This window comes from Triturus cristatus, chromosome 3_1 (genome assembly GCF_964204655.1).
Source record: "Triturus cristatus chromosome 3_1, aTriCri1.1, whole genome shotgun sequence".
In the NCBI taxonomy this organism is placed as follows: domain Eukaryota; kingdom Metazoa; phylum Chordata; class Amphibia; order Caudata; family Salamandridae; genus Triturus; species Triturus cristatus.
In genome coordinates, this window is record NC_140583.1 from 455,500,670 (window position 1) to 455,521,010 (window position 20,341).

A 20,341-nucleotide genomic window follows, 5' to 3' on the forward strand; every position below is an offset into this window, starting at 1 on the left:
ACATATAAGCATAGAGCAACATGATTTGATACGTTTAACACTCCTCAAAAGTAATGACTGAAGTGAGTGAGGACTAGGGTCATAGGGATACATTCCACTCTTGCAAAATATAACTCGAGCTATTTATTTGTGTATAACTTTACTTCCAAGAAACTGATCGTGCAGATAAAGACAACTGATGCAGTCTCGGCTTGCTTTCATTTCACAGCACTATTTACCCAGCCAGGTAATAAGCTGACTTTATTGCATTTAGTGACGTGAAGTCGCTGGTTGCTTGGTGACCCGGTTTCTGATTTTTTTATGATACTGTCAAGCTCCCAGGCAAAGGGGCGTGGCTTACAAAATGAGAATTAGCACTGGATTGTCAGGTTTACTTAAAGTGGCCCTAGATGGTGCAGAGGGTGCCTGCGGAGAGGTGGTCCCTCGTCAGCCAGTTCCACGTGCGTAATTCTCACAGCTTTTTCCGAGGGGATTGTTGATAGACGCGCTCTGCGTAGCACAGGCTTGTGCTCTGCGCTACTTTGGAATTTAGCAAGCCGTGAAAAGGAACAGGTCGCTGTGAGCTGGTGCTTCTGTACTTGCGGTGCACATGAATGCTTGCTGAAGCGGACGGCTGTGCTTTCCATGCTCTGAGTGAGTTCATCTGGTCTGTTTTGGCTCTTTGCCTTTGGGAGCTGGACTGAGCTGCTGCTAACGCTACAGAGAGAGAGAGGAGCCATGGCCGGGGTTAAAGCTGTGGAAACCAGGGCGTCCAAGAATGAACCCTTGCTGAAGGTGAGAAAAGCAGATTAAACAAAATCAAAACGTGAATATACAGACTTTCCAGGTGGCTGCAATAGCTGGAGTCCGCCTTCTAACGGAAAACTGAAAGTCTTAAATTGCTAGATTGATTTATTAACTTCTTTAAAAATGTTTAGCATTTTTGCTTTAAAATGCCAGTTTGTGTGTCTGCTGTTACTTCTAAATACCAGATTACGGACGTCCTACCGCAACTTTAAAAATATTTGGTTCGAACTTTGAAGTAGTCGGATTCTAAGTGAAAGCTACATTTTTAGTTGATCGGATTTTTGCGCAAAGTTTGGTTTTGTTAATTTAGGGCTGGTGCTGGGAGTGCGGAATGTAATGTAATGTAAACAACTTGACAGCTTCATAGCGTGTGTTGTGAAACGCACCTAGTAACATTAAACTTGGATTTCTCGAGGGAATTAAGAAGGAATTAAAGAAGGCGCCGTGCGCTCTGCGGTGTGGAGCGAAGTGGAATAGAAACAAACAACGGGCTCTTTCACAGACACACCACTCTTGTACTGCCCTTTGCTTGCTAGTTTATCAAGCTTTAATGTGACCTATAAAAGGCATTCAAATGTTGCATTCTCTCCACTAATGGCCATTTGGACATCCTGCAAGACGTTAGTTATTTCCTGTTATTGGAATTGGACACGGTTCCAGTTTGGACGGGTTGGCCAGCGAGTTTGTATTCATCTCATCCTGTTACATAAGATTAAAAGATTAAGGGCACATTCGGTGGGGCTTTTCTCCCATTTATGTTTGTAGTGAAACTACGTAGCGAGTAAGCTTCCAGGTACTACCAAATAATCCCGGATTACTTCTCTGTTGGTAATGAATCTTGAGGACTCTGCATGCATCACGGTGATAAATATTAAATAATACAGTCGGGATACGATATGCAGACAATTGAAAACAAAGCTGCCTATCATTTTGTGTCGAAACAACAAGCAGATAGGTGCACACCAGAATCACTGGTAAAAACCAAAATGCATTTATTCATCTATTTCAGTTTCAGAATTGAGCAACCAACGTTTGTTTTCTGAACAACAAAATCCTTTTGTTGAGGCATTTTAATTAACTTTTCATGCTAAGGTGACCTTTAGCTGTTGTAATCTGTTTTGACAGTTTGAGTTCATAGCATGCAGAGGTGTTATGTCATCAGTCGTGGTACTCAAATAGCTAATTGCCTCGAGTGGAATTACCGTCTCATTAGACGGACTGTGACATTTATACACATGCATGAATGAAATAATCCGCGCTGCAAGTATGGAGAATATTTCCAATGCAAATTATTAAAGTGGCCGTGGCGTATGGCAACTGCGAATAGGACGCCCTAATGATTAAGAGATGAGGTGCCTCGTGCACAAGGGTGGTAGGTTGCAGTGCAATTTTTGCATTGGATCTCAAAATGCTTGCACCACAAATGGTATTTTCATCAAGTCAAAATCTTCCTGCTTCGTGCTTTGAATTTGCCTCGGGACCTGAAATGGGACTCCTTTTGCAAATGCTGAGATGGGGTCACTTGCACGAGATAGCTGTCCTCAATGCCAGCTTTCGCATTGTGACCCCTGTCCCTGAAAAAGACAAGGGTCACAATGCGACAAACAATGAAACACTCTTAATGCAACTAAAGCGAGTGCATGCAGTCATCCACGAAACCACTGGCTGCCCTCGCCGGCATCGTCATCCTGAGCCTGCACAAGCAGAGTGTACGTTGAATTTACACTTTTCGAATGGGTTTTGCGCTAACCAGTCTGTGCTTTGCACTGCAAAAATGGTTGCAAAGCATTTGAGAATTGGCTTGCGACCTGCAGATGGAGGAACGGCAAGTGTCCTAGCTATTTAGAAGGGATCACATATGCATTTCAGTTCGTACTTCTGTGCATTACGAATTCACACTTTACATTTGCAAATGCGAAGTCTGTACTGGTTTTCCATGTTGATATTTTAGAAAGCCTTCTGTCAACGTGCTAGCTCTGTAGCTTGAAGAACATTTAAGTTCATACTCTCTTCTTATTTTCATGGACAAACTATGGTTATACATAGTTTATATATGGGCGTCCTTGGATGATCATGTCTTTACAATTTTTTCAGCTGCACATTTTCTTGAGACAAACCACTTAAAATGTTGTTAATAAACATGTCTGTGTGCATTTTAGTCAGCTTTATCACAGACACCTCAAGTGAGATTTGGAATGCCTTAGACTGCTTTTGAGTTAAGTAAACACAGTTTGTTGGTACGCCGAAGGAAAGGTTGGGTGCTATGTTTAGGCAAAATTATCATCTAAAAGGGAGTTCATGTTGCCTCAATCTGATAATTACTTACCAAGATACACATTCATAGTGTTGCTATCTTAATTAATAAAATAAGCTGCTGTGTAACATGTAAAAAAACATTGACAAAGCCAATAGACGTCCTATAGGCAAAACATATTGGCTTAACTAATGCCTGTTTTCATACATGTTTATTTGCTAGTCAGGACTTGTGCCATTAATTCTTCTGGGTCTGTAACAGGTGAAGAAAGGTGTAGGGTCATTTATATTTAATAACATAGGAAAATATTGAATCAGTTGCTCGGTACTAGATAGATGTTGAGCACCCAAGATATATATAGAGTCGTTTTTATAATCGTCGTCTACAGGCTGCCTGTTAGAAATGGGATTTCTGGTTGGCTAAGGCTTGCGCCGATGCCAGGCAGAAACCACCACTCTAGTCAGGGCAAGGGAGTTACACGCTGAAGATAACCCCTGCTCACCCCTTAGACTGGCACGAGCAGTCCGGCTTATCCCAGAGGCAATGTGTAAAGCGTTTGCGCAACACACACAGCAGCAACACACTAGGCACACTACAAAAGAAACTCAACACAAGGTTATATATAAAAATAGCCTTTGTATTGTCATAAACACATTAGAATAGTAATCACACAATATACACTGTGCCAACTGGCACTAGGCAATATTTACAGGGGATTATATCAACATGACAGGGCCAATTGGACCACTGTCAGAACCATCATAAAGTGTAAATAGTACATGTAGAATCAATAATAACGTAGAACACAACCAGTAATTACTGGCAATGTACTGTAATCCGCATTATCCTGCAACATAAATCATAGTATGCTCAACCTCATAATCATAAATCACATTGGGCATAAAACATATTAGGCCCAAACCTCATTAGCGTAAAACACATTACACAATCATCATGGGGCATGAGTCAGCAGCCTAAGCACCTTGTGTCCTGGGCCTCACATAAATCACATTGGGCAATAAACCACCAACATAACCACATTATGCAATTGGCATCAAAAGCCTAAACAGGGCACCACAGTAACACAAACACACTATATAATATCACACTGTGCAACATAGAAACACTAATTAGGTGCATACATCACCTTAGCGTGATTGCTGAACGGATCCCCCGGTCAGCTTGCCTCTCACTGGGGCTCAAATGCCCTAGGTCCAAAAAATGTCAGGACATAAGCGGTGGGCCTTCTACTGGCCCCTGGGGCTGCCAATGCAATGGAGCAAAAGGGCGCAAAGCGCTGGGGGCCCAGGAGTATATCTCACTCCTTTATCTTTAGGCAAAGTAAAACCAAATGCTCCCAACGTAGCAGATGCCCGCTCTCCTGTGGGGCAGCTGTGGATGGCACTGGCACCTCTGTGCCCTGGGGAGCCCCCTTTACTGGGGCTCGTCTGGTGCCATTATCAGGCACCACAATGCAGCCAAAAAGATCATCTGGGCACCCACCGTGCCTTGGAGGGCACCAACAATCCTCCCGAAGCCCCACTGGGACTTCTAACACAAATGCCCCTCTAGAGTTCCCCACTGGGACCCTGAAAACAAAAGATGCCCCAACGTTGGAGCTGGCCGTGCTCTGGAAGTAGGCGACGACAATGCGCCTCGAATGGAGGGAGGCAAGGGCCTTCCTTGGTCAACTTCCCCAGTGACCCCCACTCACCGGTTTAGGTTTGGCGGCTCCGTCTTTAGTGCGACCTGGAGCTGGCTCGTCCGGTCTCCAGGCTGGTGCTGCACACGCGGGACTCCTCCTGAGCCGTGGACGGGGCTCTCTCAGCTCACGAGAGCCCCGTGCAGACTGGCCGGCTTCTTCCTTCGGCTGCCCTCAACTTCCTGCTCGCAGTCCCGCCCAAGTCAGCCAACCTTGCCTGTCTTCCAGATCCGCAGCGAGCGGCGGCTTCCACTCGGCTGCGGCAGTGATTCCTTTACTCTTGGATATTGGTGGCGATGCAGGGTGGGCACCCGCTATTAACATAAGAATCCAGGCGGGGTAGGCTCCCGCCATAATTAGGACCAGAAGCGGGATGGGCACACGCGATGAGTAACAATAAAACGCAAAGATGCGGGTGGGTACCCGCTCGGTGCGCACACATGCGGGATAATAATAATAAAGGTATTTATTAGGCGCACAGCTACCCCAAACGGGGTGTCCCGGCACTATAGCAGACAGAGCACAGGGCGAGGGAATGTACAAAGGCTAGTCATTTCGACTAAAGAGCCAGGTTTTGAGAGACTTGCGGAACTCTTGTTCAGACTGAATCAAGCGTAAATGGGAGGGTAACTTATTCCAACATTTAGTGGCGCCCACCTCAAAAGATTTACCTCCCATTCTGGCTTTCGAGAACCAGGGGGGTGGCGAGGAAGTGTTTGTTGTTGGACCTTAAGCATCTGTATTGTTGATAGGGACGAAATCTCCTCCTTAGGTAGGCCGGCCCTTTTCCTTTATCTACCCGAAAAGCAAAGGTCAGAGCCTTAAATTCGATTAGCTTTGCAATAGGCAGCCAATGAAGTTGTCGAAGATAGGGATACCGCAGACTAATCGGGCTGCAGCATTTTGAACGATCTGAAGTCTACGGAGCAAGCCCAGTGAGAGACCCAGGTATAAGCCATTCGCATAATCTAGGTGAGAGGTTATCAACGCATGGACCACGGTTTTACGAGTTGCATTGTGCAGATAGTTAATGAATTTTCTGATAATTTAAATTTTACCAAAGCAGGCGGCCGAAACTGTTTGAACCTGCGTTGATAGGGACAGATGTTTGTCCCATCTAACGCCCAAATTCTTGACCGTGACCTTGGGTGAAGGGGCGATACCTAATTCATCAGGCCACCACAAATTCGAAGAAAGAGGAGAGGGTTGAATAAAAAATAAGATCTCGGTCTTATTCGCATTAAGTTTTAAGAAGTTGCGGTCCATCCAGGCCGCCGTATTCTTAAGGCACTCTTTTAGCGGGTCAAAGGTGGAAACTGACACATCACTAAAGGTGAACAATAACTGGGTATCAGCGTAAGATGTTATTTTGATCCCAGTTTTGGAGATCAGCTCTGCCAGAGGGGTTAGGTAAACATTGAAAAGAAGCGGGCTCAGGGCCGAGCCCTGGGGCACACCCCAATTAAGGGGTTTGACGGGAGAGATGAAAGGGTGGGTCCGGACCTGTTGTTTACGGTCAGATAAAAAAGATGATAACCAGTTCAGCACAGTTCCCTGGATGCCTATATCCTTTAGTCGATTCAAGAGAATGGGGTGGGAGACGGTGTCAAATGCTGCAGATAAATCTAACAGCACTAACCCCGCCTTAGATCCTCCATCGACCGCCCAACGTATTGAGTCAACCATTTCAATCAGAACTGATTCCGTACTAAAACCGGAACGAAAATCGGATTGAGAGTCATGGAGGAGGTCGTTGGTCTCAATGAAACCGGCCAATTGCTGATGCACTAGTTTCTCTAAGACATTCGCAGGAGCGGGTAGTAGTGAGATAGGTCTATAGTTACTAGTGATTTCCGGATCAGCGTTAGCTTTTTTTATTATGGGCAGGAGAAAGGTATGTTTCCAAACTACAGGGTACGTACCCTGTCTGAGTGAAGAGTTCCAAATGGAATTTAAATGGGGATTAAGGCATACTGCTAGGGCGCTATATTGTTTGGCTGGCCAAGGATCACTCGGAGATCCAGATTTGCACTTCTGCAATTCAAGCAATGAGGCTTCGACAGATATCTCTGCAAATTCCGAGAGCACAATACTTGGAGTCTGCTCCGGATAATAGTCATTAAGCGTCTGGGAGACATCCAGTGACTCAGGAAAAGAGGCATAAATCAAAGCAATTTTTTCCTCGAAGAACTCAGAGAGTTTATTGCATAGGATCTGTGAGGGCGGATGGGTGTGGATAAGTGCTAGTGGGTTGGTAAACGATTTCACAATTTAAAAAATTTCCCTGGAGCAGTTTTTTGCATGATTAATTCCACCTGTTTTTCTCTCACAGGCAAGGCGGAGTGGGTACCCGCTTTTCCCCTCACAGGCAATGTGGGGTGGGCACCCGCTCCCCATGTTGTGCAGGGGAAGCTCCAGGTCGCAGCCCAGTGCTGCAAATCCCCAAAAGAAGCGCTACACAGGGCGTTAGGGAGGCAGTACCCCGTGGCGGTTCCTCCTGGAGCCCAGCAGCAGCATCCCCCAGCGTCCGAACAAGTACAGGAACAGAAAAAGTACAACAACCTCATGGGGTCACAGCCCCCTTCCTTTATAGGACACATTTCCTTTGTCTGTAGGACAGGGCATGGGGGAACCAGATGCAACTGGTTCAGGGGGGATTTGGTGCACTTTGTTTTTCGAGCTCCTCTTCCCCTTTGTCAGGTGAGGGCTAGGTGCTCAGCCACACCACAGGGGGCGGAGCCTGTATTGTACAGGGCAGGCACACTCCTATTCAGAGTCAGGGGATTACTCCTCCCACTACTCCCAGCCCAGGTGTCCCATTCAGCCTAGTGCTAACTCACCCTGCCCCACCTGGAGCCACGCACACCTCCCCGCCCCTGTCACTTACAAGCCAGACATGCAAATCACATCAGGCAGGCAGACACATAGCACACAGAAATGCCAACTTCTAAAAGTGGCATTTCTAAAATAACCACAATAAATCTGCGTACACCATTGCACAGTATTTATTAATACCATTTCATACATACCAAACTTGACCACGCTGCGTCTCTCATATCAGGATTTACCACTGGCCCACATTCATCAGGGAAACCCCCATGCATTCCTATGGGAGGGCAGGCCAATCTCACTAAATGTAACCCAGAGCGCACGCACTTTACACTGGACAGCAGTGCTAAAGTGCCTGGAGGCCTAAAACCACCAACACTACACAGGGAAAAGGCTAGGAGACGGGCAAAAAGTTTAGGGGTGAACCTGCCAAAAGGGCCAAGTCCAACACTGTCAATATGCTATATTATTTTCAATCTAATATTAGTGTCATCTCTAAAGAAAATGCTGATCTTGAGTTTTATATTAGTGAATGTTTCTCATATATTACTACACAAGTTAGAATTGATAGTACAAGGTGTTTGTATCACCTCTACGGACTGGAAGGAGGTTCTTGTGTATTAATAATATTTACTGCTGTATTTCACAAGTTATGGTATTCGTATTAGGGACGGTTACAAGATCATTAATTGTTGGTGTTTGTGTGCAAGTGTCCTGGTGGACACGGCTGTGTTATGGTCGTGTGACTAGATGCTTGCTTTTATTTCCTTGAGGTGTTAAATTTCATACTGTGCAAAGTGTGCTTAGGTTCTAGATGCCTGTTAGGGGCGTAGCTTCAATTGGTGCAGCTGGTGCAGTAACACTGGGGTTTTGGGGCCCACTGCACCCTGGTTATTGCTGCATTTTATAATTCAAACAACATCCAAGGGACCTATTTCGTTCCTTGCACTAGGGCTCATGTCACACTGACTAAAATCCTGATGCTTGTGTGCTGGATGCTTGTCTCATGACTCCAAATTTGTTTGCTAGTGCCCCTTCATATTTTTATAGAAGTGAGTTGTTAAATGGATGTGCTGCATAGTAGAATGATTTTGATTTTATGTTCAACCCTCTTTGCTGTTTGTGTTGTGCTGTTCGAGTTACCAGAGTATTTTATGAGGTTAGTGGTGCGACCTAGTGGCATCCACTTGCGTTGAGTTTGATGCAAGAGATATACAATGGTGTACGTTTGTTTCCAGGATACTTGTTTTGCAATTTTAGCAGACTGCATGTATTATGGTTGTTTTATGTTGCCAGAGAGCTGTGCTTGTTGGCAAAGTGTGCTAAGCCTTCCCTTAGTTACGGTTGCAGGGTCTTAAGAGCCTGGCCAGTTTTCCAATCTGAAAATACGCTGGTGTCCATCAGCATTAAGTGGTGAATGTGCGTGCTTGAGAGTTGTAGTTCTTGGATGGTTTGCTGTGGGTGCAGGATGTTAGATGGTAGCCCCATGTTGATGATTAAATGTTCTGGTTTGCGTCAAGGGCATTGGAGATTTGATCTGATTTTGGGATTGCAAGGCATGTCATCCCGTCATGGATGTTGCAGTACGGAGGCATGTTTATTATTCTCGAATCATTTTTGTTGGTTGCTTATACTGTTTGCTTTGCTAATTTCAGGCATTTACTTTTGTGACTTTACTTACCATTTTTTTAATTATGTTTTGTTTGTGGTTGTTTTGTAATATATGGCCTGGTCACCAAATTCTCTAGTGGTCTAGTGTCTGAGTTTCTTGACCGGTGTCATTTGTGGGTTGTGAAATCAGTGCCTTGCGTTAAAGGACAGTGTTATCATAACCATAAGTATGCTGTTTGTTCATATTTTTGGGGATTCCTTTTGGTTATCTTCCAACCACAGTTTAGATATGTTGTTTATTTGAGCAGAAGGTGGCATGTTATGTCCTGTCCTCTACTCTGGTGTCTTTTTTAGTGTACCTGTCCATCTTATACTGTTAAGGGCACGCCTCTTAGGTGCCAACTGAAGCCTCTTTTTGCAACGAAGAAAAGGGCTGACCACTTTCGGAATCAACCTCAGTCCACAAATTCATCATAAGTAGTCAAGTGATAAGAAAAGAAGTGAAGCATGATGAAAGGGAATAAAAAGGATGCAGTGAAAAAAACCTCCCACCAAGTCAGGCCAACCAACAGAATGAGCTGCGGATCAAAGCTTAAAGAAAGACCTTGGATACAAAAAAAAAAGTCAGCAAGTCCAACAAGTGAATAACAGGCAAAAAAGCATAATTGAAACTGGACTGGTCTCTTTTTTGAAGACCAAAACAGTAAGTAAACCTGTGGAAAGAAACAGGAAATGAATTGCCGCCATCTTACCTTGGGCAATTCAAAAACTAAATACTTTTAGGAGGAAACCTTAAATCTTGCACTATTACTGAGCTGTTAGAAACTGGGTCTCTAGTTGGCAGAGGTATGTAATGTTACGAATCACAATCCTAGTCAGGGTAAGCTAGATACACATTATAAGATAACCTGTGCTCACCCACTGGTAGCTTGGCTTAGAGCAGTCAGGCTTTTCTAAAGAGGCAATGTGTAAAGTATTTTTGCAATCAAAGAGAGGACTAGCCTATTTGTGAATAATACAGGACTCAGGACTGTATTAGAAAGGGGGACACTATTAGTTTTCTTTATGAAGCCCTCACCCACCAACCTAGTTGGTGGCATGCTTCATCATCGGGCCCACCCAGTGACACCGAATGTGTCCCGGGTGTGCTTCTACGCCTGTATTACAGCGGAGCTGGTGTGTTGCTGAGTGTGCAGTGTGAGTGACGTGAAAGTTATATTTTAAAAGCTATACAGTGGTCCCAGTTCCAGAGGGTGTAATTTTAATGTCTGGGCCTGTGTTAGCGTTAGAAACAAGGCAAGTGGATGTTGGTGGAGTGTTTATTAGGAACTCCTACATCCAAGGTGTGGTCTACATGTTTCAGCCAGGCCTTTTCTGTAAAACTGGCTTTCCTCAGGACCATTGACTTTGTGAAAGTGCGATCTATACTCTAAGTGAGTATGTGATCAGAAAATGTGGAGCACGCTCTTAGGTGCTATACATGTGGGAGGGGGATTCCCTCACCAAGCATTACTGGACATACAACATGTATGACGAACAAACATACAGGGGAGAGCCTTTAGCATAGTAGCATGAATCACAAAAATACATAATTGCTGGTAGTATTGTGCACTATAAACGGTAAAAATGCGGCAAAAGGTGTAACCGTACTGGTGGTGCGGTTATGGTGAAATACCGAAATATACGCTGGTACGTGTGGTGGGCTAAATGTCGTAAGCACACACACAAGTTGAGGGTGGATACACTAAAGGGGTATGCTCAACACTAGCGTTTTGCTGCAAATGCCCCTATGGAGAAATCCGGCAGAGGTTTTGACCCTGAAATGACAAGGGGAGGGGCCCGTAGGCCGTTAGCGACCTGCAAGGGAAGAGAGGCTTACCCGGTCAAGGATGAGTTTATGCAGTACTCACGACTCTGTTGGCCAAAACCTGCTGGAAACCTGTTGTTCCGTCGCGGATCTTCGAGGGAAATGGTCCCGGATCCTGTTGGTGCTTAAATATCATGTGCGGCGAGTTCAGGTGTGGCTGGTTTCCACCTGGTCAGAGTAGCGTCCCAGTAAGGGAAAACATGGAAGAGAGACTATGCGCGGTGGGCGCTGGGCGCGTAGTCATGGCACCCGAGCTCGACTGAGACACTGGGTGACGGTGCGCATGGTGAAGGCATCAGCGTGTTACCATGGGGATGACACGGGAAGCTTGATATGTGCAGAGCGAAGGTGCACGAGTGCATTGGCGTAGTGCAAGAGGGCCAGAGCGCCTGCGGTGCATTCTGGGGCCTAAATGTGGAAGTAGGTGCCAGAGCGCCTTTGGTGCATTCTGGGGCCTAAATGTGCAAATTAAAATGCGGGGCCAATGCGTAGTGATGTATTCTGGAGCCTAAATGTGAAACTTAAAATGCGAGTGTTAGACCTGGCACCATTGGCGTGGGTCACCCTTCCATTTTTGTCTGTGCCTCAATGTATTTTTGTGCTGGTGTTAGCTGCTCAGGGCACTGTGCCACTGCCATCCAGTGCCACAGTGCAAGTGCTCCCTATGGGAAAATGTATTATGTGAATTGACTTCCATGTTTGGCTTATTTGGTTTACTATCAGTCCCTAGTAGAGTGCACCAGGGGTGCCAAGGGCTTGTATATCCAAATGCTGCTAGTGGGCTTGCAGCGCTGGTTGTGCCACCCACAGAAGCAGCCGGGTAAAATGTGTCTCAGGTCTGCCATTGCAGAACCTGCATACAGTCTGGTACTGTTAGGCTGACTGGGCAAGTGTCCCCACTTGCCAGTCCCTAAACCTTCCCTTACCTTCATGTTAGTCACCCCTATGGTAGGCCCTAGGGCAGGGTGCATTGTAAGGATAAGATAGGACATGCCCTAGCCATTTTCGTTTTTCACTATTGTAAGGCTACCTGCTCTCCATAGGCCAGAATGGGCTGCTAGATTATAACACTCTATAATCCTAGCAGACTCAGGAAGCATGGTAGAAATTCATGTTTAGTATGCCTGAACTCAGAATAATAAAATACATCTTTTAGTAAAGGTTATTTTAATATCCTGGGTTTGCAAATTCTACCTTTCGAAAGTTAGCCTTTGTGTGCCTAACCATTACAGTCCGCCTCTGGAGTGGGGGGGCTAGCTTCTTTGTGTGTAGCTTAAGTGACAGGGCTGGGAAGTTCCAGGAGACAGGCTGGGGCTACCAGGTGGTGAATAGAGAGATTACACCAGGATGGGTGGGAGGAGTTCACCTTGACTCTGAATAGGGCAGTGCTCTGCCACCACAATACTGGCTCCACCCCCTGGGGAGCGTCTGATGTCTCTGCCCTACCTGCTGAAAGAAGAAGCCAGAGTCCCAACAACAAAGTGCTCCTCACTGAAAAGAACTGGACTGGGATTATGCAAAGGCCCCCCTGGCCTGTAAAGACAAAAGAAACTTGGTATAAATGTAGGAGCCCTGCTCCTAAGAAATCAGATTCTGATTGAACCACGAAGAAACTCTGCCTGACTAGAAGGACCTGGAAGAAGCTGAAGGAGGAGTAACTTTCCCTGACCTGGGGGATTGGCCTGCAGTGGGTGCCTTGCTGAGAAAGGAGAGGAAAAGACTAAGAGAGACTTTGCACTTTGTTTCAACAATCTCCAGGGGCTTGGAAATAGAGCTTGCCCCCTGAACTGAGTCCCAGGACCATTGGACTCATCTGCCTTCCAAAACTGAGTTGCCTGGACAATTCTTGCTTGTGTCCCGCTGGATTTGGCCCCAGTATGACTCGTACTCCATTCGCCGCGAAGCCGTGTCTTTGCCGCCCGGCACCGTGCATCTACGCTGATCCAAAAGCGTTAGTACGCGCCGTATCCCTCCGGGCCGCATCGCACCTAACCTTCCCCGCCGATTCGAGTCGTACAGCCCTGGCTGCCGAACCCTGTACGCTGAACACAAGCTTCGCTGTCCCGCAGGTACGGTCCGTACGCTGCTAACGTACTGCACTGTGCTGTGCTCAGACCCGAGACGCCGCATCGCACCGATCCTCCCCGTACGCTGTACGGCGCCGAGAAGTGTCGCCGCCTATCCGCACCGAAGGTACGGCTCGAACGCCACGGACTCTGCAAGCCGATCCGGGCCATCCGCAACGTATCCCTGAAGGTCCCGTATCAACACCGCGTCCCGACGCCGCTACCCGACCAGCATCTGAATACGCTGCCGAGCTACGACCCGGACTCATCGACTTGTCCCGCACTGTCCGTCGCGGACCCCACGAACTTAAGGTACTTTGTTCTGTTCGCACCACAGCGTGCACGCCACGGACCCCGGAGTCCGCAACGATTGTTTGACTCGTACTTTCCTTGTTTTTAACGCCAACGAGTCGCACATCCAGGTACGAACCATACAGAGCCCGAAAAGAAGCGTAATTGACCAAAATAAGCCTATTTTTGTATTTTAAGCCTTTCTACAAGAACATTGAACTTTGAAATAATACTGTGGTCATTTCTAATCGTTATTCTGGTCTTGTGCTAAGCCTTATATAAAGAAACCTATTTTTGATACAACCTTGACTGGTGTCCATTTGTGGTGTGTCATTGTATTACTGTATGTGTTCACAAATGCTTAACCTATGACGCCCTGAGAATAGTCTTGACAGCTTGCGCCACCCTACCTAAAGGGTGAGCAGGGGTTATTTGAAAGGGTGATCCCCTTACCCTGACTTAGAAGTAAGAGTCCCTGCTTGTCACAAGTGCATACCTGTGCCAACCAGAGATTCCCAATTCTAACAGCGAGGCTAATGCGCAGTGATCTTAGAAGGAGTACACAGATTAAATGTAGAGGGGACCAATTCTTAAAGACTAACAGTGGGCGCAGGAGGGATCATTTCTACATCGGGGGCTCTGTACTGTTAGGTCAGAGAGATAATGTGTGTTAGGGTTTTAGGGAGCACCATGGGATGGAGTCATTTAGGCCATGATGTTGGGTGGATAAGCGGTAAATCCACCGCTGTTCCTTTGTGAGAAGAGTCTTTTCATTGTCACGTTGATTGTGATCCTATTGTTCAATCACTGTCCATTTCATATCATTGGGAGTATGATGGTGTTGTAAAAAATGGTCAGTGAGTCTGCCGTGTCATCCCCCCTGGTAACGCGCTGATGCCTTCACCACGCGCACCGTCACCCAGTGACTCAGCCGAGCTCGGTTGCCATGACTACGCGCCCACCGCGCATAGTCTCTCTTCCATGTTTTCCCTTACAGGGACGCTACTCTTTTACAATTTTACTCTGACCAGGCGGAAACCAGCCACACCTGAACTCGCCGCACATGATATTTAAGCACCGGCAGGATCCGGGACCATTTCCCTCGGAGATCCGCGACAGAACAACAGGGTTTCAGCAGGTTTTGGCCAACAGAGTCGTGACTAATGCATAAACTCATCCTAGACCGGGTAAGCCTCTCTTCCCTCGCAGGTCGCTAACGGCCTACGGGCCCCTCCACTTCTCATTTCAGGGTCAAAACCTCTGCCGGATTTCTCCATAGGGGCATTTGCAGCAAAACACTAGCGTGAGGATACCCCTTTAGTGTGTCCACCTTCAACTTGTGTGTGTGCTTACGACATTTAGCCCACCACACGTACCAGCGTATATTTCGGTATTTCACCATAACCGCACCACCAGAACGGTTACACCTTTTGCCGCATTTTTACCGTTTATAGTGCACAATACTACCGGCAATTATGGATTTTTGTGATTCATGCTACTATGCTAAAGACTCTCCCCTGTATGTTTATTCGTCATACATGTTGTATGTCCAGTAATGCTTGGAGAGGGAATCCCCCTCCCACATGTATAGCACCTTAGCGCGTGCTCCACATTTTCTGATCACATACTCATTTAGAGTATAGATCGCACTTTCACATAGTCAACGGTCCTGAGGAAAGCCAGTTTTACAGAAAAGGCCTGGCTGAAACATGTAGACCACACCTTGGATGTAGGAGTTCCTAATAACCACTCCACCAACATCCACTTGCCTTGTTTTTAACGCTAACAGAGGCCCAGACATTAAAATTACACCCTCTGGAACTGGGACCACTGTATAGCTTTTAAAATATAACTTACACGTCACTCACACTGCACACTCGGCAACACACCAGCTCCGCTGTAATACAGGCGTAGAAGCACACCCGGGACACATTCGGTGTCACTGGGTGGGCCCGATGATGAAGCATGCCACCAACTAGGTTGGTGGGTGAGGGCTTCATAAAGAAAACTTAATAGTTTCCCCTTTTCTCATACAGTACTGAGTCCTGTATTATTCACAAATAGGCTAGTCCTCTCTCTGATTACACCTATAAAACCTGGGAATAGGACTAGCTACCTAGTCCTCTCTCTCTCCTTGATAATTAAATAATAAAGTATTTTTGCAACACACACACAGTAACACAATGAAAACGCCACAAAAATACTCCACACAGGTTTAGAAAAATCGAGAATACTTTTTTATAGTAAACCTAGAGCAAAACAACCAAAATAAAATAAGTAGAAACAGTTATGAATTTTTAAAGATTAAATCAAAAAGTATTGCTTAGAAGTCAATAGCGCTAAGGGTTTACTTGAGGTCACGCTGGACTGGGGCAAATCCAAAGTTCAGGCTGACCGTGATGGAGGGCAGGCCAACTACAGGACTCACACAGGTCTCGCTGAGAAAGTACCTTAGATGGAGCAAAGCATTGAAGACTCGATATGTTGGTTCAGATCTGCCCAGGCGATGAAGAACCCCTTTATGATGCTGACACTGCGTCGTCTCTGAGCTGCACTCTCCGTTGTCGAGCTGCGCCGAAGGGCAATGTTTCACTGCTTTGACTTTTAAGGTTCTGGACAGCAGAAATCCCCTTTCAAGGATCCAAGACTGGATTGGCAAGGGCAAGACTCACAGAAGACTGGGTCCTGGTGCTGTTGCAGAGTTCAAGGAAGTCTTTGATGGCACTGAGACTTCAGAACAGGGGGCAAGCCAGCAAGCCCTTGAACTCACTCTGGGTTCAAGTGAGATGGGTCCAGTTTCACCCCTTTCCGTTTCCCATCTCAATACATTATCTGACATTCGGTGTGCCCTTGAGTTGGGTTGTAAATGTAAAAGCTGTCGCTGAACTAATGAGTGTTATAAACTACCCGGGTGGCCGGGGGTGGAGGAAGAGCTGGTTTAAAATAAATAATTAAAAGGATCGGATAGACGTATCGTGGTTCCAGTGCTATTATTACCACAGAAAACCCGACAAAGTATTCACACCTGTCTACTTCCCTGCCAATCCTGGATTGCACATCTTCTTGAAAGAGTTCCCTTCTGGACGTGTATAATATTTGGCGGGGTTTTCTTACAGATGTGATCGTAGGCATATTTTAATGCTGTTGATCTCTGCAAGTTTATTGTGTGGTTGATATCTTGCATGTTCTTAGCACAGACTTTGTCATCTCGCTATTTGTTCAATTGCTAATTGTCTGCAGTAAGTTTTTTAAAAAATATTTATTTATTCAGCTCAGCAGAAGGAATGCAATACAAATATTCACACTTTCGATACCAATAATCTACACTGATTGACATAAACATCTACACCATGAACTTGTTCCCAGATGTATTACATGGCTAAAACTTGACGGCTACACCCAGCGAGTCCCAGGATTCCCGGGCCAGCATGCACCACACTCCACCACCTCCCGGTCCTCACATTACCTCCCACCCCATCTGATACATAAAAAAACTCACATTTGAATATCACTAACCTAAAGTGTCATACATTCAGGCCTCCTTTTGTGTAGAGCGAATATATTGCACAAACGGTTCCCAAAAATCTCTAGGTCTAGAGGCCTGTGGCAATTCTTCAGCATATGTCTCAAGCGTCTCTTTGCAATACGTCTTGTTGGCTATCCAATTTTGATACTTCGGTGGGCGCTTGCCCCCCCATCGTAAGGCTATGCGTCTCTTAGCCAGCAACAGTGCCACAGCTAGGAACTGACACCTCCGGGCCAGCCGGAGCTTGTAGATCCCCACAGGCAAACCAGTGGCTCATTAGGTATTCGCTCTGATAGCATAAGAGTCAGTGCATCCATCACTTCTGTCCAGTACATTTGAAGCTGGGGGCATACCCATGCCAAATGTGAGAAGTCGGCACCATTGGCACCACATCTACATCATTTGTCGTCTTCTCGTAACCCATAGTTGTGCGGTTTCACCGGTGTATAATATGCTTGATGTATAAATTTAAAGTGTATTATGCGCAAGTTACAGTTTGATGTGAGCTTCTGCATCTGCACGCAGCTATAGTCCCAGTCCTCTTGTGTAATAGAGTTAACGGTTGCCTCTGCCCATCTACGTAGTGGGTTATTTTGTGCGACGGCCTGCTCCCTCTGGGACGCAGTGTACAGGCGTGTTACTAGGCGCTGGCGTGTGGACGATGTCAACAATATCTGCAATGTATGGAGTGTCTGCGGTTCATCCGGTAATGAAGAATCTCATTGCCATTCGCAGGCACAAATACGCGAAGATCTTTAGAGGTGTGCAATGGGCGCTAAGGGAGATATCAGTCTGCGATATAAACTGACCATGTGGGAATGTATCACTCATAGTGCGGAGGCCCATGTCCCCTAGTAAGAACATCATGTTCTTTTCTTGCATTATCGTTATGCACCCATGGTGGGACCTTGGCAGCGCAGGTGCATATACTGGAAGCTCCTGTGCATGTTTGGCTAGCATCCATGTGCAATTCACAGGGTGGATTCCGGTTCTCGGGACAGTCCATCTAGGGTACGATATGTAGGCAATTCGTGGAGTCTGCTTCACACTGTCGTGTTCTACCGCTACATGTGGTATAGTCTGCAGTAAGTTTACCAAGGGTTGTGTTGCGTCCTCTGCCGCCTGGGTACCCGCCAGTGACTACACCACACACGGAGCTTAGTTTTGCAAACTCAACATTCTAAACCAGCCTTCAATGCATTCTGCTCTAACACTTACATCACAGTTCTACGGAGTCCCTCTGGTGCCAAAAGGGTTCCATCATTTCTAACTCGCAAAACACTACAGATTGTAGCATGTTGTTCTCCGTGGCCACAGAGTAGGAAAGAAACTAGTCAATTTAAGTTCTTTCCTTTATCTGTTTGCTTACACAGAATCGTCATTCCTTCTCCTAGTTCAGAGGGGAAAGTCTAGTAATATATTACAAATTCTTCTTGTAGCTTCTGTATGAGTGGCTTCAATGTATAGCCTCACACTAACATGGCTTGTGATAGGTTTTGATGAAGTGTGGCTTCACATTCCACATTTTGGGAACATATTTTCTCTCTGCCTTTCAATAATCATTTCTTTCATTTTGTAAGAGTACAATGAAGTTAAGCTGTCTCTCAGTACTGGCCTTGCATTTATCCACTCTGTCAAATACTTTGTCCTTCACCTCAGGGTTGTATTGTGTCAGGGAAAATAATCATTTAATGCGTAGTTCCTGGCGTGATCCTCATGTACTTGTTTCATGTTCCGTACTCTGATATCATTGCACAGTGAATGATTTTATATATCATTGCAATTGTTGCTCAACCGCATTCCAGAGTTTATTTAGGGAATAGGTATGCTGAGGTCTAGCCTGGTTATTTTAAGAGTGTTTGTGGATAACACCCATACAAGATATGTCAGTGTGGGCTTTGTTGAGCCAGTCTGAGAGGTTTCGCTGCAAACTCTTGATATTCTCTTTCAGTTCTGTCCAGAATGAATCCAAGCCCTGCCTCAAATGTTTTGTTGAAGGATGCAAGTATATGCCACATTGCCTGTGCAATTTCTGTCTGGTCAGTAACCAGGGGGTGCCTTGATATCCAGGTCAAAAGCGTGCTTCAGTGTTCCTATATTTCACATCACATTGAATCAGGAATACATTGATCTTGGTATTCATACCCAGTTAAGGTATAATAGTCAAAACTAGTGCTTTCCAAAAGAACCACCTTTCAGTTCTTAGAGATGCATGGACATACTGATAATATATGCCATTCCCTACAGACCTACAAGGTAGCTGATGTCCCATCTGCGAATGGAAGAATATCTCTAGTGAGGTTCAGGATACGAATCCAGTCTTTAAGTATTTTGTTCTTTGCCCTGTTACCATATCTATTTCCACTCACTTCCTTCCATTTCCCTACTTGATCACTTTCCTTTGAATAGAAGAAAGATAGCTCCCCTTAGGCTTACCTCCCATTCCAGTGGTTTCCCAGGACGGTTCTCTTTCTCTCCCCTTTATACCTCTGCTATGGAAGGAATACCTCCTGAAGTCCACAGTGAATGACGGCTGGCTCTTTAACTACTGACCACACCCTTTCTCTGCCTCTTTGCCATTCGATCGACCATATTCTGGTTTGCGCCCCTGGGAGCACAATCTCCTTTGAAAAGTCACTCCACCATTCATCTTCCACACTTCTTTGGGTTGCTTAGCTCCCTTCTCAACCAAAAGACACTGCCTAACCTGCCAAGGGAGCCAACTGAAACCCAGCAATGTTGACTCAGCTGTCTACTCCTTTGCTGCAGCATCAGCATTAGCACATGTCCTCTATGGAAAACGTCAGAGAACTATATGCAGCTGAGACTCCTGTACTCATGGTAGGTGCTGTCTTGAGTGGTTTGAGCCAAGTTACCGGGTACCTCCCCTGGGAACTGACCGTAGCAATCTTCTGTCTTCAAATACATGGACTTGGACCCCTTCTGAGACACTTTGGGTTTGATATTTAGGAATGCTATCTCCAGCTTCAAAAAGGGGCCACATCCTGCCTGGCAGAGAGTAACTCACCTTGTTACACCTTGCATGTCTCTATTTTAAATGTCTTTTACATTTCAGTTAACCCTCACAGTGAGCTAGGAAGACCTAATCTATCTTTATGACCTATAGCATTCTAATATTTAAGAGATCATCGTGGTGAAAACCAATTTTACATAGCCTCACTCTTTTTATTCTCCCTTTTTCTGTAGGTCACCAAAACCTACTCAACTTGTAATGGCGACTTCTTTCATTTGATTGCGATGCCATGTTTTTTTTCTAGGCATGCAGAGCATGCAAGCACCAATCACAGGTTTGATATTTCCCAAATCTGGCCAGTGTTATTCAGGGTATCTCGGGCCCCCTTTTTTCACTCTGCAGTAGTTCCCATTTCCTGTACCCATGAAGTGCCAC

At 45.8% G+C, this 20,341-nt stretch overlaps 1 protein-coding gene across 3 annotated transcripts in view; it reads left to right on the top strand.

Moving 5' to 3' along the window:
• The first annotated feature begins 333 nt into the window (after positions 1–333).
• The window catches only part of PDE8A (phosphodiesterase 8A), a 2,267,087-nt gene continuing 2,247,079 nt past the window's right edge, over positions 334–20,341 (top strand). Inside the window, exon 1 of one of the 3 annotated variants that reach the window (XM_085644266.1) lies at positions 334–774. In XM_085644266.1, the coding sequence (XP_085500392.1) occupies positions 718–774 (57 nt within the window). In that variant the 5' untranslated portion in view covers positions 334–717. The remainder of the gene's footprint in view (positions 775–20,341) is intronic. The other 2 variants (XM_085644269.1, XM_085644268.1) reach the window with 2 other exon arrangements.